Raw genomic sequence first — 22790 nt, 5'->3', positions numbered from 1 at the left:
AGTGTTAAATAAGCTGGCAACATGCTAGTAACCTACTAATACATGCTAGCTACAATTAGCTAAGTGCTAAAGCATCATATTATTGCTGTGAAACAGGAAGATGCTGTAAATCAGGCAAGCAATGTCCAATCTGTCCCCAAACTTCACACGTGTGATGGGTGTTCTGTCCTGAACAAACACCCATGACCAAATTCAGTAATAGTCATAGCGCCACCTGCTGGTAACAGGAAGTTACATGGTTAAAATTGTTATGGATTCCTAGGAACATATTAAAAAGTGTCAACAAGTGTTAAAAAGGCTGGCAACATGCTAGAAACATACCAATACATGCTAGCAACACTTAGCTAAATGCTAAAGCATGCTAGTGATGCAGTGAAAAAGGAATTTGCTGTAACTAATGCAAGCAATGTCCGATCTGCCTCAAACTTCAAACGTTTGACAAGAGTCCTGTCCTGAACACATCAACATGTCCATATTTGATTATATTCATAGTGCCACCTGCTGGCAACAGGAAGTGGCATGTTTAACACTGTTATGGACTCCTTGCAAAATAATTAAAGGCATCAACAAGGGTTAAATAGGCTGACAAAATTTTATAAGCATGCTAATACATGCTAGCAACAAGCTAAGTGTTAAAGCATTCTACTAAGGCAGTGAAAAAGGAAGTTGCTGTAACTAAGGCAAGCAATGTCCGATCTTCCCCAAACTTCACACGAGTGATAGGTGTTTTGTTCTGAACAAACACCCATGACCAAATTCAGTTATAGTCATAGCGCCACCTGCTGGTAACAGGAAGTGACAATGTTAACACTGTTATGGACTCCTAGGAACATATTAATAAGCATCAAAAAGGGTTAAATAGGCTGGCAACATACTAGATACATACTAATACATGCTAGCAACACTTAGCTGAGTGTTAAAGCATTCTACTAAGGCAGTGAAAAAGGAATTTGCTGTACCTAAGGCAAGCAATGTCCCATCTTCCCCAAACTTCACACGTGTGATAGGTGTTCTGTCCTGAACAGACACCCATGACCAAATTCAGTTATAGTCATAGTACCATCTGCTGGTAATAGGAATTGACATGGTTAACACTGTTACAGACTCCTAGGAATATATTAAAAGTGTAAACAAGTGTTAAATAGGCTGGCAACATACTAGATACATACTAATACATGCTAGCAACACTTAGCTAAGTGCTAAAGCATGCTACTAATGTAGTGAAAAAGGAAGTTGCTGTAACCCAGGCAAGCAATGTCCGATCTTCCCCAAACTTCACACGTGTGATAGGTGTTCTGTTCTGAACAAACACCCATGACCAAATTCAGTTATAGTCATAGAGCCACCTGATGGTAACAGGAAGTGACAAGGTTAACACTGTTATGGACTCCTAAGAACAAATTAAAATGTGTCAAAAAGGGTTAAATATGCTGGCAACCTTCTAAAAGCATACTAAAACATGCTAGCAACACTTAGCTAAGTGCTAAAGCATGCTACTAATGCAGTAAAAAAGGAAGATGCTGTAACTCAGGCAAGCAATGTCCGATCTGCCCCAAACTTCACACGTTTGACAAGGTTCCTGTCATAAATAAATCAACATGCCCATATCCGGTTATAGTCATAGTGCCACCTGCTGGCAACAGGAAGTGTCATTTTTTACACTTTTATGCACTATTTTCAACACAGTAAAATATGCCATTGTGTACTAATCATGCTAGAAATATTTTCAAACATTCTAGCAACACTTAGTTTGTGCAAAACGATGCTATTAATACTATAAAACAGGAAGTTGTTGTAACTCATGCATACAATTCCCCATCTTACCCAAACATCACATGTTTTATAAGAGTACTAGCCTGAACACAACTAAAGGCCAATATTCAATTCTAAGTATAGCGCTGCCTGCTGGCAACAGGAAATAAATTATTTTATACTAACTTAAACATGACTTGTCTGATCTGCACGAAACTTTGCATTTTTGGTAAGAGTCCTGGCCTGAAGAAATTTACATGTCAATATTCTGTTATAATCATAGCGCCACCTGTTGGGAGCAGGAAATGTGGCACAAATATTTACTGTTTTATAAGCATATGGCCCAACGTTCACTGTTCCTCCTATGGGCACCGGGTGGTGGTGAGCCCGAGTGCGAGGGCCCTTTCATCGCTGCTTGCAGCTTTAATTAGGGTCCGAGCACCGAGGTGCGAGGACCCTCTTGTATCTGCTTTGTTTATTAGGGCCCGAGCACCGATGGTGTGAGGACCCTCTTGGAATTGCTCCGTTTATTATTATTAGGGCCCGAGCACCGATGGTGTGAGGACCCTCTTGGAATTGCTCCGTTTATTATTATTTTTATTATTATTATTATTATTATTATTATTATTCTTCTCTAAGATGAATCGCATTTTTGAGAGCCTAAACATGCTCGAAAAGTCATGAAACTTTGCACACACCTCAGAACTGGCGAAAATTTACGTCTGATATGGGTTTCAGAAGTGGGTGTGGCAAAATGGCTCGACAGCGCCACCTATACACGTTCAAAGGTGTGCGCCTCGAGCTACGTTTCACGTACATGTATGAAAATTGGTATACACATGTATCTCTCCAATACCTACAAAAAAGTCTCTTGGAGCAAAATCCGAAACCCAACAGGAAGTCAGTTATTTTTAATTTTATGAGCAAATTTTGTGTCATTTTTGTCATTTCCATGCGTTGTATTTTAACGAACTCCTCCTAGAAATTAATTCAGATCAACACCAAAGTTGGTATGCCTAATCTAAAGGCCTTTGCGATGTTAAATTGCGAAGATTTTGAGTTTTCGTTAAAGTGCGTGTCCGTGGCGGCCTGGCGAATTTCGATGATTCGCCATGAAAAATGAAGTTGCTATAACTCAGACATACAATGTCCAATCTGCCCCAAACTTCACATGCTTGATGAGACTCCGAACCTGAACAGATTGACATGCCCATATTCAGTTATAGTCATAGCGCCACCTATTGGCAACAGGAAGTGACATATTTTACACTGCGACTAACTACTCCTAGAAATTTTATGACATCAATGTCTTTTTTGTGGTCAGTCTAATCTAAAGGCCTGTGCGATGTTAAGTTGTGAAGATCTTGAGTTTTCGTTAAGGGGCGTGTCCATGGCACCGTGACGAAGTTCGATGTCTCGCCATGGGAATAAAAGATGTTATAACTCAGGCATAAAATGTCCGATCTTCCCCAAACTTCACATGTGTGATAAGAGTCTTGGCCTGAACACATCTGTAGGCCAATATTCCATCGGGTGTGGCAAAATGGCTCGATAGCGCCACCTATACACTTTCAACATAGCGCGCCTCGAGCTCCGTTTCCCGTACATGTACAAAAATCGGTACACACATGTAACACATCAATACCTACAAAAAAGTCTCTTGGTACGAAATCCGAAACCCAACAGGAAGTCGGTTATTTTTTATTTTATGAGCAAATTTTGTGTCATTTTTGTCATTTCCATGCGTTGTATTTTAACGAACTCCTCCTAGAGATTCATTCAGATCAACACCAAAGTTGGTATGCCTAATCTAACGGCCTTTGTGATGTTAAATTGCGAAGGACTTGAGGTTTCGTTAAAGGGCGTGTCCATGGCGGCCTGACAAATTTCGATGTTTCGCCGTGAAAAAGGAAGTTGCTGTAACTCAGACATACAATGTCCAATCTGCCCCAAACTTCACATGTTGGATAAGACTCTTGACCTGAACAGATCTACATGCCAATATTCAGTTATAGTCATAGCGCCACCTATTGGCAACAGGAAGTGAAATATTTTACACTGCGACAAACTACTCCTAGAAATTTTATGACATCAATGTTATTTTTGTGGCCAGTCTAATCTACCCATATGGAAAAGAAACAGAAAAAACTTGTAAGAATTTCCTATTGCCTACAATAGTAAATGTTTATGTTTTATATGCATTATATGTCTTATGAGAGTTATATGTCTAATATTATGATTTACTCATGAAAGTGGCCACTTTCGCATTTTTCTCATACAACGTAATTATATGAATTAAGTATGAATCAAACAAACAATATATATGCTGTTTATAAGGATAGTACATGGCAAAGTATGTTTTTCGTATATGTTCCATATCATTTTTGCATTTTTAATTACTATGTAAAACATGTCTTAGTTATAAAGACATATACAATTTATATATTAATATTTACAATTACATACATCTTTCTTGTGCGTAAAGTGTATCTAATTTAAACATAACCTATGCTTTCTTTATATGTTTTTTATAAGTTTGTTATATGTCAGCCAAGTAACATGTCCATGTATGTATAAAAGCATATACTTTTTATATATGAATATATACCATTCTATATAGGTTTTTTGTATGTAATGTCTATTAATATTTTCATGTAAACTATGCTGTCTTCATGTTTTTTAAATAAAATTCTTACGTCAGACAATGAACATAGCAGCATTAAAAACATACTTTTTATGTATAAAATAATTTTATAATTTCATATGAGTTTCTACAGTCAAAAACATTTGATGAAGCAGAGTTAAAACTGGCAAGGGTTTGGTCAACACCCAGATCAACTACTTTCTACCACACAATGACATAAATGCAGTCCGAATACATCTGTAATATTAAAAACAAAGCTGCTAGGATATCTTTTCAATAGTCTTTATTAACAGTTAAACTCTTCTGTCATTACAGTACTGACAGCAGTAAACCCTAATCCCAAGAACAATTTGTTTTCAAATATTAGATTTAAATGAACTTGTGACTACATAGGAATATCTTTCACAATTTGATATTTTCACACACTACAAGCCTGCATACAAACCTGAGGAGCACATGCGTATCCTATTCCTATTCTAACATGGGAACAGTGTCACCAACAACTAAACATTGTCAATACAAACAGGTGTATTCACATTCAAGGAACGAGGCATGGGGCTTAAGTGCAATCAATCGCTCTGAGCATAATGCTAATATTGCCTATACTGTTTACTTAGATATTTTGAGTATACTCGATTTTGAAATTGCAAAGTACACAAACAAAAAAACATAGAATGTAAACTTAAAATGCCTTAATGGCTTACATATATGCCAGTTTTGTTCTTCTGCACACTGGATACCTCAGAATAAACAGGCACTTTAAGCAGTAAATACTTTCAGTAGACAGTAGTCAGAACCTGTTTTGCCCCAGGGCCAAGGACTATGTGACACACCTGTGTGAAACTCAGAGCAAACAAAACAGTTTAATGTGGAGCTGTGTACACACCAGCATTTTTACTTTTTGACCGGAGTTCTGTAATCTTGGCATTGATCGTACTTCCAATGCTGGAAAGCTGGGTCCCTGGCCACTTCTCAAGAGTTGCACCTAAACATGAACAAAAAAACAATGCAAAAATTATTACAGTAGGCTGGAATCAGGAAACACACAAAAGCAGAGACTATTGGTCAAACACCCATTAAAAAGAAGAAAACATACTGTAAATGGCATCCAATTTATTTTTATCTAATGGTTGACGAGCCTCTCCTCCGCCTCGTTTGTTCCCCCGAAGATTGCTCACCAGCAGTATTTCCACTGGAAAGACTGCGGTGAGCAGATGCCTCACAAAGACTGTTGCCGAATTGGCATTGATGGCATAGGCCCACGCCAGTTTCTCAACCATGACTCCGGTCCCAGGATGGATCTCAACCTGGACACAAGGTGAGCATTAAAGTTTAAAATACCAGTATGTCTGACTTCTTCAGCCCAACAGACTTTAGACATATAAGCACATTAGATCTGCCATACTCATTACTTTACACTGTAATTACTTGTTTAATGAAATGTATGGGGTTGATTGTTTTTATGTGGTTTGTGGGACGCTTTGGCAATATTGTTGTTACATTCATGCCAATAAAGCAAATTTTAATTGAACTGAATTGAATTAAAAGCAAGTCTGGCAAGCAGTATATCTATTTTATATGCTGTATTTATTTATTCTTTAAAAAACAATTACCTTAGAAGACTGGGAGGCAGTCAGGGATGGAGACACAGATGTGGAACTGGACAGCGTAGATCTGGGGAGGGACAGCGAAGTGGCACATGGAGAACTGGACCTGGACTGCGGAGACCCTGGAAGGGCCGGTAATGCTTTGGTAGGCTCCACCCTGGATCTCTTAGGAGGTGCAGCCGAATCTATTATATTCCTCAAGCTCAGTAGGAGTCCTGGCACATCTAGACACAGTACATCAAAAACAAATAATCCATTATTATCACTCCTTTAGGACAATACAGCCAATTCAGCCTACAGTCATTTAGAGAAAGGTTTATTACTTGTCTGATGGTTCAGTATTTGATATGAATCAATGATACCTTGAAGAACAATCTCCTTCAACTTCGCGTTCTCTTCTTTCAGGTCCTTGATCTCCTGCTTTAATTCAACCACAGTCTGAGTCAGACTGTTGTGATTATCTGAAGAAGGCTGTGATTGACCGTATAGCCTAAGAAACTCTTCTGCAGGGTCTATCCTCCTGGGAGCCTTTGACTTCTGGGTGTCAAGAGAAAAAAACAAAACCAAAATAAAAAGACAGCTATTGCTGGTGTTGAGCAACCATTATGTACAAGAGAATCAATATCAAGAATCCTTACAGATTTAGCTAGATAGTAATGCCTATTACACAATAGTGCCAACTCCTTACACATTGTACCACTGGGAAATATGGTCATTGCATAGGAGCTAAAAGTAAATTAACGTCACCTTTGCTTGCTGAGACTGAGTTTCAATATCAGTTGAGCAATCTGAATCATCCCCATATTTTTGGGGGGCCACTGAGGCCCTCTTTGTCAGCTCTGTAGGTTCTTCTTCCTTCAGCAGTGAGTTCAGTTTACGGATTGTCTCAAAACGAGTAGCTAGAAAACAAAAGCAAATAGAGTTATACTCAAACAGCTGATTACACCAGATCACCCTCTTGTAACACTAAGACTGAAAATATACGTGAAGTTAGTGATGTGTTGTGTGCTCCAAAATAAGTGCAAGCACTGCATGCATGCTCTGTATGCATTGCTCATATACTTGTATACTTGCATAGCCTATGTATACTCTACGCAAATATTCAGGGGGTTATGCATAAGGTATACATGACACCTGACATAAACAACTATTCAAAAAGCTTTATTCAACCTGGTTTCAACTGTCAAAGTATTATTATCTTTCCTATTTTACATAGTTACATTTTTAGTTCATTTTTGACATAGTTGTCAGATGACATACTGATTGTGGCACTTACAGTGTCAAAACCACATAGTACTTGTGTTTGTGTGAATTAGAGTAAGTTAGTAACTCTTAACTTACCACTAACAAAAATGACAGTGCCTCTGTAGTGAGGCCAGCCTCCTCGTTGTTTCCTCCCATGGCGCCATTCAATTACGGCTGAGTAGGTGGCAAAGGGATTCCCATCCTGGTCCATCTTAGAATCATCATACCCCCTTATGGCATCAGTTTTTATGTCACTGAGCTTCCCAAAATCCTCCCCTTCACTCCACCGCACCACTGCAAACTTCCTCTCCATGTGTTCTAAAATTATCAAATAAATAAAAATCATTGTTTTGCTTAGCAATCAATAAATGACTGGCAGACAGAAACTGTTATTAAGCTAACATTTAACATCAGTATTCTGACAAAAAACACTTCTAATATTAGGTATCTGCAGGGTTAGGCAAGTTATATTTAAGACTTTATTGCCACTCAAAATGAAATTTAAGACCCATTTTGAATATATTGTGATACACAATTCTGTTGTCTAAATTGATAATATCAAGCACATATTAAACATATTTCTTTCTAAATTTGATTTGAAATATCCAAAGGAATATAATCTGAAAATTGCAGATTAGGTTATTGATAGGTTGAGTGATTTAGATAGATTTAGATAAAGGTGAGCAGATAATGTGATATGTCTTTATAATTCTTGTGATATTAATTTCGTTCATATAACGTTAGCCCAGTCCTACCTGACAGGTGCTTCTATAGCCTACAACCAACCAGAAAGGGTCCGGTGTTTCCTATTAACAGACAGTAACGTTAGAGAAATACTGAAAGCACATTAAAGTTAACTGTAATACTGACTACAAAATGTTCTTGAACATGAATATTTTGGCCAAAGGCAGTGCAACCAAATGTAGTAAACATATAAATAATCATTCTATTTACTGGTTTGAAAACCTTAGAATCAAAAACAAAGGTTCTGTAATATTGACATGAAAATAAAATGTTGGAGACCAACTATTTATGCAGACATTGAAAAAATGTTAACTTTGCCATGTTATCTTTGCCTTCTGCCAATGCGTTAACTTACTGGATCTGTTATAATCTAAGACTCATCCAACGTTACACTTGTGTTATTATCATATAAATATTATTAAAAATAAGGATAATTAACGTTAACTTAACTAATCTTGCTAAAATGCACTACTTTGGGTAATATAAGCTGAAAGTGACTGTGCAGCTAACTTAATTTAGCTAACTAACGTTACAACTGTAACATGTAATGTTAAACCAGTTAACGTTCGCCATTAAAAAAATCAGTTGTTACTTAAATAAATGTATTTCAAATTTAAGCTCAAACATTGAAGCTTAAATCGTAATGTTAACCCTAGATTTACCAAACTATGTCGTCTGTTGGCCGTTCGTCGGTCGTGATTCAAAAGATGCCTTCTTTTTCAACCTTCTAACGTACTTTTTTCCCTCCATACGGTGTTCTGCAGTGTACTAGCTCTCTCTCTCTCTCTCTCTCTCTCTCTCTCGCCATCTATCCAGAGCCGTTGAAAATCATATTTAATGGCTCTGCATCTATCTATCTAGCGGCCCAGCGAATGCGCATTACCCACAACCTCGCACTGCTCTGTAGTCATTATTTTCGAGGAACGGGAACGTTAGCTACCTGAAGTTTCCGGTAACTTTCTGTAAAATGGTCACATCGAGTTGACAATGACATTAGCTAGCTTCACCAGCAACCCTAATAGACATTAATACTGGTAACTATGTCGAAAAGAAAGCACAACGTTACTGCTAACACGAAAGAAAAGGTTTGGTTGAGAGAAAATGTTCCTATACGTACTTTGACAAGATGGAAAAAAAGGTTTGTAATTACACCTGTTTCCTAATCCAGCTCGTAACTTCTGGTTAAAGGAGAACTCCGGTCAATTTTAACATTGAGCTCATTTTTTTGTAAATTTGGAGTGCTGTCAGTACAGAGAACAACGACAAAAATCGATGTTTCCTACACCGTGTTATCTTCTTTTTAAAATTTGCACCCTGTTGACTTCAATGGGCACGTTTAAACCTGTATTAATAAAATTGATGTTAATTCTGCCCGCGAAAATACCTGAAAAACTTCAGTCAAAGTTTTCAGTCAAAGTCCACAGTAGTCAATGGTCGAGTTCACCCACGCGATCCTCCGATCATTGGTAACTAAGCAATTCAAGAGAACGTGCCTGAACTCGACAATCGACTACTGTGGACTTCGACCGAAAACAGGAAGTTTTTCAGGTATTTTCGCTGGCAGAATTAACATCAATTTTATTAATATCTTTCACATCTACTGCAGTCAGATTCACTGTGTTCACTCTAAATAAACTCACTCACATGGCTGTGCACTTGTAATGACACATCAAGGATGTTAAAGCAGGCTAAACGCAGGCGTGCCCCATTGAAGTCAAAAGGGTGCAAATTTTAAAAAGAGGATAACATGGTGTAGGAAACACCGATTTTTGTCGTTGTTCTCTGTACTGACAACACTTCAAATAAAAAAACGAGCTTAATGTTAAAATTGACCGGAGTTCCCTTTCGAGAGTACTCTCGTACTGCGTAAGCTAGCTTACGCTATGGGAAAAGGTCCCCTTTTCTCGAGAATATGAAGCCAAAAATTATCCTTAATTTTTAAATAATGTAAAACGCAGTGCTGCAGCACAGCAGACCCAAGCGAAGCGGCTCGCGCGCTTATTGGCTGTGCTGCGGCAACTGCAGCAACCTATGGTGAGGCGGCGGAGAGTAACGAACCAATGGGGGTGCTTCGCGCCCATTGGACGTCAGAGCGCGCCAAAATAGGCGTGGCTGGAACTATACAAGCCACCGCTTCACCATAGAGATCAGATTTCATCTCCTTCAGCGATCTCACCTGCACTTCGCTGTCTTCTCCGGAGAAGCCTCTACACGCCGTCGAAAAGCCTCTCAGCGGGATAGCACTGCAACGCAGATCTGAGGACGCCGGCTCGTGCTTCATCTCGACGCCGCCTTCAGCACTCGCTTCCTGCTGCGCCATCCGGCGTGACTATATCCTTTTCAAAGCTAGTGTGTTTGCCGCTGCATCACACTTTTTTCCTCCAGAATTCGAGGCGTTGTTTCAAATGCCTCGGGCCTGCGCTTCCTGCCGAGGCCCTCTGCCCAGCGAGGACCGCCACATCATCTGTGTCTCCTGCCTGGGCCGCGAGCATGCTGAGAGCGCACTCTTCAAGGGCGGCTGCCCTGAGTGCGACGACATGGCTATATCGACCCTGCGGGCTCGATTAGCTCAAACCAGCCACGATGCTCCACCCGCTCCGCCTCTTCTCTCTCAAGTGCCGCGTAAGAACACCGCGATCAGAGAATGCCTGAGCATACTGCTACACGCGAGCTCACGCCGGGACACTCCCCGCGTGCCTCGCCCGCTCTCTCTCCTTCGCCTGTCCTCTTCGTGGACGAGCAGCGCCAGTCCCTGCTCACCAGCGCCCCCTTCTCCTTCGGAGCGCCTGAGGCGGAAGAGGACAGACACGACAGCCTTTCTCTCGCCGCGTCCAGTAGTGAGGAATGGTCGGGCTCCATTGTGGACCCCCCCCCCTCTACAGCACCCAGCTGCACCGGACAACGCGCCGATATCGACGCGGAGCTTACTTGCGTGCTTACAAGGGCTGTCAGCGACCTTCAGCTCGACTGGTCTCCTCCAGACGAGCCCGCTAAAAGCAGGCTGGATGAATGGTTCCTGCAGGGGCGCCCTTCGGCCCCTCCGCAAAGAAACGCCCCCTTCTTCCCGTAAGTTCACAATGAACTCACGAAGTCGTGGAAAGCCCCATTCTCCGCACGCTTGAAGACTTCTGTCTCGTCAGCGCTCTCCTCTGTCGACGGCGCCCGAGACCACGGTTACGAGAGCCTCCCCCCTCTCGAGGAGGCTATTGCTGCACACCTCTGCCCGCCCTCAGCCGCTGGATGGCGGTCGAAGCCTGTGCATCCATCCAAGCCGTGCCGCACCACCTCAGCTCTCGCTGGCCGAGCTTACACCTCCGCTGGTCAAGCTGCTTCGGCTCTACACACCATGGCTGTGCTGCAGGTTTTTCAGGCCAGACTTCTCCGTAACCTGGACGAGTCTGCCCCAGATACCTATGACTTTAAAGATCTCCGCAGCGCTACTGATCTAGCCCTGCGTGCGACAAAGACCACAGCACAAGCGATCGGCTGAAGCATGGCAAGCCTCGCTGTTTTAGAGCGACACCTCTGGCTCACGCTCACAGAGATGAAAGACGCCGACAAATCCGCCTTTCTCGACTCTCCTATCTCGCCTTCCGGCCTTTTTGGCCAGTCGGTTAAGGGTTTCGCTGAACGCTTCACTGAGGCTCAGAAAACGTCACAGGCAATGAGACACTTCCTGCCGAAACGCTCTAGCTCTGCTGCGGGACGCCGTAGAAATGCGCCGCCCCCTCAGACCTCGAAGCCATCGCAGCCAGACTTACAGTCTCGCCCAGCGACCAAAACCCAGCACCGCTCTCGCTCTACGAGCCGCAAACCGCCAGAGAGACTGGGACCTCGGCCCAGGATTGTGCTGAACCCCGAGCTTCCGAAGCCCTCCTGACCTTCGGGCTGAAAAGACCGTGGTTAAGTCCCGCTGCGGCCGGACCACCACACAAGAAACCTCACATGCTTCCTCCAATCCCCTCACTAAAGGCGGTTGGAGATGTCTATACTGCAGTAAACGAGCCTGTTACAATGCACGCACGCCTGCACACAAACGCCGTTTTCACGGCGACCTCAATAAAGCACAAAAAGAGCTTTTTCTATGTAGGCAGTGTGCCCACTACTCAGTACGCACCCCTACATGTATACACACTCCCCCAAGTGTCACAAAGACTCACTCGGGTCTCCTTTCATGCCCACCTTCCCGCTCGCGCCGGAGGTGCTCTAAATGTAGCGCGCGTGCCCACTTCTCAGTGCGCAACCCTACAAATAAGCGCTGTCACCACAGTGTCACAAGCACAGCATACTCGAGTTACTGGTCCCCTCATAACAGGCGGCCAGTGCCCGAAGCACATTCAACCCATAGCCGCACGAGCCGCTGCATGGCAGGCCATCCCCGGCATATCAAATTGGGTTTTGAATATAATAAAACGAGGTTACTCGCTCCAGTTCGCTCGCAGACCGCCGCGCTTTCGCGCCGTGGTCGAAACGAAAGTGAAAAGCGAAATGACACACGTCCTTCGCGCCGAACTGATAAACCTTCTTGCAAAAGGGGCGATAGAAACTGTCCCCCCTGCGCAGCGCGAGTCAGGCTTTTACAGCCGCTACTTCCTCGTACCAAAAAAGGATGGCGGTCTCAGACCCATCCTAGATCTCAGACGTTTGAACAAAGCGCTTATGACGCGATCGTTCAAAATGTTAACTACCAAACAAATACTCGCGCAAATTCGCCCGAGGGATTGGTTTTTCTCAGTGGATCTGAAAGACGCTTACTTTCACATTCAAATAGCACCCCATCACAGGCCATTCTTGAGATTCTCCTTCGAGGGGCAGACTTATCAGTACATGGTTCTTCCATTCGGCCTCTCCGTAGCGCCCCGTACGTTTACACGGTGCATGGATGCCGCTCTCGCACCCCTGAGAATGCGGGGAGTGCGAGTATTGAACTACCTCGACGACTGGCTAGTTTTAGCCCATTCCGAGGAACTACTGATGACACACAGATCCTGGATCCTCAGCCATTTAGAATGCCTGGGTCTCACGATCAACACTGTCAAGAGCGCTCTGTCTCCCAGCCAGAGGATTTCCTTTTTGGGGATAGACATAGACTCTGTGACATGTACAGCGCGTCTGACGTCACAGCGCGCTCTCACTATTCAGCATTTAGCCGTGTCGTTCAAAGCCGGGTCTCTTTACCCGCTCAAACGATTTCAGGAAATGCTAGGTCTGATGGCATCAGCCTCTGCGGTTCTCAAACTGGGCCTGCTGCGCATGCGCCCAGTACAGCGCTGGCTGAGAGACCGTGTTCCAGCGCGCGCCTGGATTTCCGGCCGCGCGCGCATCAGGGTGACCCACGGCTGCATCACAGCTCTGGCCCCTTGGAAAATAGCCAACTGGTATCAGTTAGGCGTAAGCACTGGCGCTGTCTCGAAATGGAAAGTAGTCTCGACAGATGCATCCAACCTCGGTTGGGGCGCCCTGTACGAGGGCAGGTCTGCCTCCGGCCTCTGGTCGAGCCCGGAGCGACTGTTACACATAAACTGTCTGGAGATGATAGCGGTCGAACTATCCCTGAAAGCTTTCCTCCCATTTTTAAAGGGCCACCACGTTCTGGTCAGATCAGACAGCATGTCAGTGGTGGCCTACATAAATCGCCAGGGTGGTGTCAGGTCAGAAACCTTGCACACCCTGACCGAGCGTCTTCTGACATGGGCACATTACAATCTGCGCTCGCTAAAGGCAGCGCATGTACCTGGCATCCTGAACCGGGGCCCGGACATGCTTTCCAGGGCGAATGTTCCCCCTGGGGAGTGGTCTCTTCACCCACAGACGGTTCAGTTGATGTGGAGCATCTTCGGCAGGGCAGAGGTCGACCTCTTCGCCTCAGAAGACAACGCTCATTGCCCAATATATTTTTCAAAGAGCAGGGACGCGCTGGCCCTCGATTGGCCCAGACGCCCACTTTATGCCTTCCCACCGGTCGCGATGCTACCGCAGGTCATCGATCGGGTCAGGAAGAGCAGATGTGCTATGCTGCTAGTAGCCCCACTCTGGACGACCCAACCTTGGTTCTCCGAGCTGATGCAGCTGTCCAGTACAGCCCCATGGCCAATACCGCTGCGGAAAGATCTCCTCACGCAGCTGAAGGGCGCGCTCTGGCATCCCCACCCCGAACTTTGGGCCCTTCATGTATGGCCCCTCAACGGGTACCCGGGAACCTCCCTGAGGGAGTGTTAAAGACCATTACGGAAGCCAGAGCGCCCTCAACCAGGCGCCTATACGCGCAGAAATGGTCAGTGTTCTCCACCTGGTGCGGGACACGGAACCTAGACCCTCACTTATGTGACGTGACGGAGATACTCTCCTTCCTACAGGAGCGTTTAGATGCGGGCAGATCCCCGTCTACGCTCAAAGTATATGTGGCAGCTATTGCAGCTTCTCATGCTCCGGTGGCCGGCCTATCACTGGGAAAAAACGAACTGGTCATTCGTTTCCTTAAGGGAGCTCGTCGGATGAACCCTCCCCGACCCCCTTCAATCCCTTGCTGGGACCTGTCTACGGTCCTAGAGGCCTTAAAGGGCCCCCCTTTTGAATCGCTTCAGTCTGTCGATATGAAGCTTCTTTCGTTCAAAACCGCTTTTCTACTGGCTCTGGCCTCAGTCAAGCGAGTGGGGGATTTACATGCGCTATCTGTAAGCGCTGACTGTCTCGAGTTTGGGCCTAATGACTCCAGAGTCATTCTCAGACCAAGACACGGCTATGTCCCCAAGGTGCTCTCAACACCGTTCAGAGCGCAGGTCATCTCGCTGTCAGCCCTTTCCTCGCAAAGCGACGAAAGCAACGCGAGCTTCATCTGCCCCGTCAGGGCTCTTAAAACCTATATTGCGCGCTCCGCCTTATTCAGGAGGTCGGACCAGCTCTTCATATGCTTTGGTGGGCGCACCCGAGGTCTCGCCACCACGAAGCAAAGCCTATCGCGATGGATAGTAGACACTATCTCGCTGGCTTACAAATCTAAGGGCCTTCACTGCCCGTTCGGCATCAGAGCCCATTCCACCCGAGGTATGGCCTCGTCATGGGCGTGGTCCTGCGGGATACCACTGGATGATATCTGTGCGGCGGCAGGCTGGGCCTCTCCGTCCACATTTATTAGATTCTATAATCTGCAAGTCCCTGCCCTGCAGGCCAGGGTACTTTCTATATAGACGTGCTAAGCCTTATCACGTCCCCCTTTTTTCGTTCCCTATATAAAGCTCACTAAGGTTGGCTGTTGGGACTGGGATTTCTCCTGCTATAAAGCCCCGAGCTCTCGCCTCGGGCTGTGACAGGTCGAAGTTCCCGAGCACGCACGGCGTTTTACATTGTGTTCCCATAGCGTAAGCTAGCTTACGCAGTACGAGAGTACTCTCGAAAGGGAACGTACTCGGTTACTAACGTAACCTCGGTTCCCTGAGATGAGGGAACGAGTACTGCGTAACCTGCCGTGCTATGTGCTCGGACCGGGTGATAGCTTCAGTCGATTTAAAACCTGATCCCTATGGTGAAGCGGTGGCTTATATAGTTCCAGCCACGCCTATTTTGGCGCGCTCTGACGTCCAATGGGCGCGAAGCGCCCCCATTGGTTCGTTACTCTCCGCCGCCTCACCATAGGTTGCTGCAGTTGCCGCAGCACAGCCAATAAGCGCGCGAGCCGCTTCGCTTGGGTCTGCTGTGCTGCAGCACTGCGTTTTACATTATTTAAAAATTAAGGATAATTTTTGGCTTCATATTCTCGAGAAAAGGGGACCTTTTCCCATAGCGTAAGCTAGCTTACGCAGTACTCGTTCCCTCATCTCAGGGAACCGAGGTTACATTAGTAACCGAGTACGTTCTCCATTAAGGTTGCAGTGATTCGTTCCCAGTTAACGTTAGTTACCTTAACGTTACTGTCCACTGTTTCTTTAGGAAAATCAACAGAACTTTGACTGACATCGAAAAACATACTGCGCAACAACATGTAAGTGTTATCCGGTTCATGTCCTCTTGATCTTATTAGTGATAGTTACATTGTAAAAGTTATGTAGCTTATAAGATGATACTTATTACTAACTGTTTTACCTTTGCGATTAAAATATATTTGCAGCTCATATCTGTTGTGAACAACTTTGATGTGTGAATTTCCTATGTAATTGTATCGCATTTCTGTGTTGTTAAAGGGATAGTTCACTTTGAAATTAATTTTTGATATGTTTTAGCTTACCTTAAGGGCATCCAAGATGTAGGTGTCTTTGTTTCCACAGTATTTTCGATTTTGATATTTTTTGGTCAAACCGTTCTTGTCTGTCAGTCATATAATGCAGGTCTATGGTCACCACCTCAAAGAGCATGTACAGAGAAGTCCAAATTAAACATGATTTAATGACTCGTAAATGTAAGTACACATTGCTTAGACACAAAACGAACAGTATTTATATAATTTTACCTCTTTTAACCACAGCCACGTCCAAGTACTCTGAGGGCACAGGCGCTTCTGTCTGTGCAAGCCCCGGAAGTGATCTCTCACGCGTGTACTCGTGTCTATCTAATAATTTGTTGATTTGTATCCTTCCTAGGAAAGTGATGAAGATTCACAAAGAGAAGAGCAGAGTGCAGAACCTTTCACATTGGCACAGGTGAGACAAAACTACAGTATTCTCTCTCTTTATTTATATGTATCTCTCTCTATCACTCTGTCAATCTATCTATCCAACAAGTTGTTGATTTGTGTCCTTCATAGGAAAGTGATGAAGATGCCCAAGGAGAAGGGCAGAGTGGAGAACCTTTCACATTGGCACAGGTGAGACAAAACTACAGTATTATGTCTCTCTATTAATATGTATCTCTCTCTATCACTCTGTCAATCTATCTATCCAACAAGTTGTTGATTTGTGTCCTTCCTAGGAAAGTGATGAAGATTCCCAAAGAGAAGAGCAGAGTGCAGAACCTTTCACATTGGAGCAGGTGAGACAAAACTACAGTATTCTCTCTCTTTATTTATATGTATCTCTCTCTATCACTCTGTCAATCTATCTATCCAACAAGTTGTTGATTTGTGTCCTTCAAAGGAAAGTGATGAAGATGCCCAAGGAGAAGGGCAGAGTGGAGAACCTTTCACATTGGCACAGGTGAGACAAAACTACAGTATTCTCTCTCTTTATTTATATGTATCTCTCTCTATCACTCTGTCAGTCTATCTATCCAACAAGTTGTTGATTTGTGTCCTTCATAGGAAAGTGATGAAGATGCCCAAGGAGAAGAGCAGAGAGCAGAACCTTTCACATTGGAGCAGGTGAGAAAAAACTACAGTAAACACATTCATGAAGTTAATTACATAATTTGATATGACATTAAATAATCATGAGACAAACAATGCTATGACAAAATGCACAGATTATCTCTGCAGCTCATGGAAGTCGCTTTGGATAAAAGCTTCTGCTAAATGATTAAATGTAATGTAATGTAATGTAATGTAAATGTAAGTAATAATAATAATAGTAATAATAATAATAATAATCATAACTTTATTTGTATAGCACTTTTCAAAAACAAGTTACAAAGTCCTGTACAGTGAAACAAACATGATCCATACTTAAAAATGTAAATGAAAATGAAAAATCAACAATAAAATCAGAAAATACAATAAATAGTAGACGAACCAATACAGGGCCACATCACTGATACCAACATAGTTTTTCAGACGGCTAATTAACAAATCATGGTCCACAGTGTCAAAAGCTGAGCTGAGGTCAAGAATAATTAAAATAGAGAACATTCCTGAGTCAGCTGCACGTAGTAAATCATTGGTGACCTTGATCAGAGCAGTCTCAGTACTATGCAGGGAACGGAAACCTGATTGAAATTTTTAAAAAATGTCATTATTGTTCAAAAAGGAGATTAACTGAGTTGAAACGATTTTTTTCTAAATTTTTAAATAAAAATGGCAGCTTTGAAATGGGTCTAAAATTATTTAAAACAGAGGCATCTAAAAAGGGCTTTAGATGTGTAAAGACACTGTCTGTCTTTCCTCTTTTTGTTTGTTTCTTGCATGTGTTGTGACTTCCATTACATTTTTTGTGCTAAGTACAGTAGAGAAAAACAAGGTTACCTTTATGGTAAAGCAGAACCTTATAAGTTTTAATATGGTGCTTCTTTTTCTGTAATTTTAGGAAAATGCCCCTCAAGAAATACGTGATGATATCCACTCTCATGGACTAACGGAAGGGCAAAGTTGCATCTCTATTTTCTCCTTTGCATTGAGACACAACACTACTGGTGTATTGATGGAAGACCTGCTGAAACTTCTAAAGTTACATTCTGCTGGGACAAATGCAGTACCATCAAGCAAGTATTTTTTGGAGAAACCATTAGCTGGTATTATAGATCAATTAAAACGCCATCATTACTGCAGAGTATGTACTAAGTACCTTGGCACTTTACAATCACAAGAAGAAACACTTACATGTGTGTCATGTTCCTCGTCCATAACAGTAAAAGACAGTTTACAGGAAGGACATTTCTTTATCAGTATTCCATTAAAGGATCAACTGAAGGATGTTCTTGAGAATCAAGGTATGCACGATCTCTGTTTTCGTCCTGATGATAGTAGTAGGCATGTAATAAGTGATATATGTGATGGCACCTTATATCAGACCTTGAAATCTAACAGTGAAGAGGATTTCCTCTCCCTTACATTTAATTGTGATGGTGTACCAGTCTTTCAGTCCTCTAAATTGAGTATTTGGCCTATACTGTGTTGTGTTAATGAGATACCCCCTGAGAGTAGAGATAAGCATGTGCTTTTATGTGCTTTATGGTTTGGAGCAAAAAAGCCAGACATGACCTGCTACTTCCAACCATTTGTAGAGGAATGTGCCAATCTTTCACAAGCTGGCTTTGAGTGGCAACATCCTAGTGATCAGTCATGGAGACACGTGAAGGTGCACCCATTGTGCTGTGTGTGTGATGCAGTAGCAAGGCCATTACTACAAAATTTTAAGCAATTTAATGGTGAATATGGCTGCGGAGTCTGCCTTCACCCTGGGGTGCAGATGAGGAAAGGAAAAGGAAAGTCAAGGGTTTACACATGTGCAGATGAAAAACCAAGTGACAGAAATCATAAAACCACAGTAGAGATAGGACAAATTGCTGAAAGAGAAGGGACAACAATATTGGGCATAAAGGGCCCATCTGCCATTGTAGATTTACCAAACTTCGATGTAATCAATGGGATGGTCCCTGACTATATGCATTGTGTGTTGCTTGGCGTGTGCAGACAAATGGCAACTTTATGGATCGATTCAAAAAATTATTCTGAGCCATGGTACATTGGCACACAAACAGCTATCTTGGACAGACACCTCTTGTCTATAAAACCTCCAGGTATTGTTGCTCGAGTTCCAAGATCTCTGACTGAACGCAAATTCTGGAAAGCCCATGAGTGGCAACACTGGCTTCTGTACTATAGCTTGCCAGTTCTAAAAGGCATACTTCCACAGAAGTATCACTGTCATTGGGCATTACTGATAGAGGGCATAAGCATTCTGTTGGGATCTGAAATAAATACAGAACAGATAAATCATGCCCATGAGGCATTAGTGTACTTTGTTGGAGGTGTGCAGTCGCTGTATGGGGAAGAGCACATGACATTCAATGTTCATTCACTTCTGCATTTGAGCAAAAGTGTTGTGCATTGTGGTCCTTTGTGGGCGCACTCAGCCTTTATGTTTGAAGATTTCAATGGATACCTCCTGAAACAAGTAAAAAGTAGCCAAGCTGTACCACAACAAATATGCAAACGAGTTCTGTTTTCCCGAGCTTTTCCCCGTTTAGCAAAGCAATTTTTAACAAATGCACCTGCAGAAGTTACAGATTTCTGTAATGAAATGAGAACCGAAAAGCATCATGTCAAGAAGTTTGCGAAGTTCACTGAGGTAACTGCCCTTGGTCCACCAAATGTAAGATCAATGTCTGTTAGTGATCAAGCTGCCCTACACACAGTGAGAGAGGTTTCCCCAAACTCTGTGGTACATTACTACAAGAGAATTGCTGTAAATGGAGAGGTTGTTCATGGTCATACCTACAGCAAAACAAAACAAAGAAACAACTCTATTGTGCTTCTGAAGGATGGGAATATTTTTAGAGTGTCCCACTTCATTGACATGGGTGATCAGTGTTTATATGCCATAGGAAACTATGGTAATTGCACAGTGCAGAAGTTAGCCAGAGGTTCTCTTATCAAAACTCCACTGAGCTACATGTCAACTGTCCTCTTTCCCACAGGCTTTCACAAAGCCATAAACACTGCTCAGGTAGTTAGACCATGTATGTATATTCAGTGTCCACAGTCCAGCTCAATTGTTTGTCGGCTACTTAAGACATATTACTGTAAATGAACTAAATGTGAAGATGGCCACTTATTCATTCAGGGTTGCTGAGCTGGAAAGTAACTAATTCCTTCTACTGTTACTGTAATCTAATGTGAGAATCTGTCAAAATTATAATGAAAAAGCACACAGCAGTGTGAAAAGTTTACTACAAAATGTAAATGTATTCTTCTTTAATACATCTTGCAATGCATGTCTTCAACATTTATGTATTTCATTGTAACATCCAAAAGGACACAAGTGCAAGGTATGGTTTCAAAACAATTATTAAAGTAGCATCTTAATGAACTTAGCTAATTTAAAAATATGTATTGCCACTTAAATTTAAAATGTAAATATGCAACTTGTATAATGTCATATACTAATTAAGTGCAAAATTAAATCTTTCTACGGCAAGAAATGAGTGACTGGGTCTTTTTTATTTTTACATGACAATTTTGAATATTTGCTGCATACACAAGAACTTGATAATCTAACTGTAAATAAAAAATAATTTTTGACTATTTTATTGGATAGAATTACTCATAAAATCTTAAATAACAACAAATATAACCCATGTAATCATTTTTGAAAAAATTCACTAATTGAGATTGAAGAAAGTGTGATCTAAAAACCTGATACAATGCTGGTGTCATAAAATCTTAGAAATGCCATAAATTATTTTTGGTAATCTCATCATGTGCTTTTCCATGTACTTTAATGTCCCATATATGTGAAATCTTACATATGTCTATTGTCTTGTAAGGTTTTCATACAATATACAAAGATTTTGGTTTCACTAATGATTGCACAACTCATATAACTTTGATGTTACATGTATCTACTAAGAATATTGTATGTGGATTTAGTGTCATATATAGTAATTATAAGTTCCCAAATTATATTAAATCTCATATTACACAATTTTACTAAGGATTTTGTGTCTTGTTTGACTGTTATATATATTACTTACAAATTTCAGATAAAAGATATAAACATTTAGTAAAATTTATCTATATCTTTTCCATATGGGTAAAGACCTGTGTGATGTTTAGTTGTGAAGATCTTGAGTTTTCATTAAAAGGCGTGTCCATGGCGCCGTGACGAAGTTCGATGTGTCGCCGTGGGAATAAAAGATGTTATTACTCAGGCATAAAATGTCCGATCTTGCCCAAACTTCACATGTGTGATAAGGGTCCTGGCCTGAAAATATCTGAAGGCCAATATTCTATTATAATGATAGCGCCACCTGCTGGCAACAGAAAGATTGGCACATATAGGAATAAACATTGATATATTCCACTTATATTTATGAGTTTAAATGCATATTTCTCACCGTTCACCTATTTACTAAAGCCACTCGCTGCCGGTGAGCCCGGGTGCGAGGGCCCGTTCATCGCTGCTTGCAGCTTTAATTATTATTATTATTATTATTATTATTATTATTAGGGCCCGAGCACCGATGGTGTGAGGACCCTCTTGGAATTGCTCCGTTTATTATTATTATTATTATTCTTCTCCAGAATGAATCGCATTTTTGAGGGCCTAAACATACTCAAAAAGTCATGAAACTTTGCACACACCTCAGAACCGGCGAAAATGTACATCTGATATGGGTTTCAGAAGTGGGTGTGGCAAAATGGCTCGACAGCGCCACCTATACATGTTCAATGGTGTGCGCCTCGAGCTATGTTTCACGTACATGTATGAAAATCGGTACACACATGTAACTCTCCAATACCTACAAAAAAGTCTCTTAGAGCAAAATTCTAAACCCAACAGGAAGTCGGTTATTTTTAATATTATGAGCAAATTTTGTGTCATTTTTGCCATTTCCATGAGTTGTATTTTAACGAACTCCTCCTAGAAACTTATTCAGATCAACACCAAATTTGGTATGCCTAATCTAAAGGCCTTTGCGATGTTAAATTGCGAAGATTTTGAGTTTTCGTTAAAGGGCGTGTCCGTGGCGGCCTGGCGAATTTCGATGATTCGCCATGAAAAATGAAGTTGCTATAACTCAGACATACAATGTCCAATGTGCCCAAAACTTCACATGTTTAATAAGACTCCTGACCTGAACATATTTACATGCCCATATTCAGTTATAGTCATAGCGCCACCTATAGGCAACAGGAAGTGACATATTTTACACTTCGACAGACTACTCCTAGAAATTTTTTGACATCAATGTCTTTTTTATGGTCAGTATAATCTAAAGGCCTGTGCAATGTTAAATTGTGAAGATCTTGAGTTTTCGTTAATGGGCGTGTCTATGGCGCCGTGACAAAATTCAAAGTCTCGCCATGGGAATAAAAGATGTTATAACTCAGGCATAAAATGTCCGATCTTCCCCAAACTTCACATGTGTGATAAAAGTCCTGGCCTGAACAGATCTGAAGGCCAATATTCCATCGGGTGTGGCGAAATGGCTCG

At 42.3% G+C, this 22790-nt stretch overlaps 2 protein-coding genes across 2 annotated transcripts; one reads left to right on the top strand and one right to left on the bottom strand.

Moving 5' to 3' along the window:
- Nucleotides 1–1334: 1334 nt before the first annotated feature.
- LOC132108319 (uncharacterized) lies at nucleotides 1335–7561 on the bottom strand. The gene is made up of 6 exons (XM_059515024.1): nucleotides 7345–7561; nucleotides 6751–6902; nucleotides 6366–6540; nucleotides 6010–6227; nucleotides 5503–5703; nucleotides 1335–1346 (listed from the first exon to the last, which is right to left on the bottom strand). Exons 1-6 carry the CDS (start codon nucleotides 7559–7561, stop codon nucleotides 1335–1337), a joined length of 975 nt encoding a protein of 324 aa, XP_059371007.1.
- Nucleotides 7562–9032: 1471 nt separating this feature from the next.
- On the top strand, nucleotides 9033–20289 carry LOC132108318 (uncharacterized). Its single transcript, XM_059515023.1, has 7 exons — nucleotides 9033–9077; nucleotides 16566–16625; nucleotides 16730–16789; nucleotides 16894–16953; nucleotides 17058–17117; nucleotides 18159–19208; nucleotides 20272–20289. Exons 1-7 carry the CDS (start codon nucleotides 9033–9035, stop codon nucleotides 20287–20289), a joined length of 1353 nt encoding a protein of 450 aa, XP_059371006.1.
- Nucleotides 20290–22790: the final 2501 nt, after the last annotated feature.

The sequence above is a fragment of the Carassius carassius genome, chromosome 28 (genome assembly GCF_963082965.1).
Source record: "Carassius carassius chromosome 28, fCarCar2.1, whole genome shotgun sequence".
Classification (NCBI taxonomy): domain Eukaryota; kingdom Metazoa; phylum Chordata; class Actinopteri; order Cypriniformes; family Cyprinidae; genus Carassius; species Carassius carassius.
Note: the sequence above shows the minus strand (reverse complement) of the source record. Positions and strands in the feature narration are given on the sequence as shown.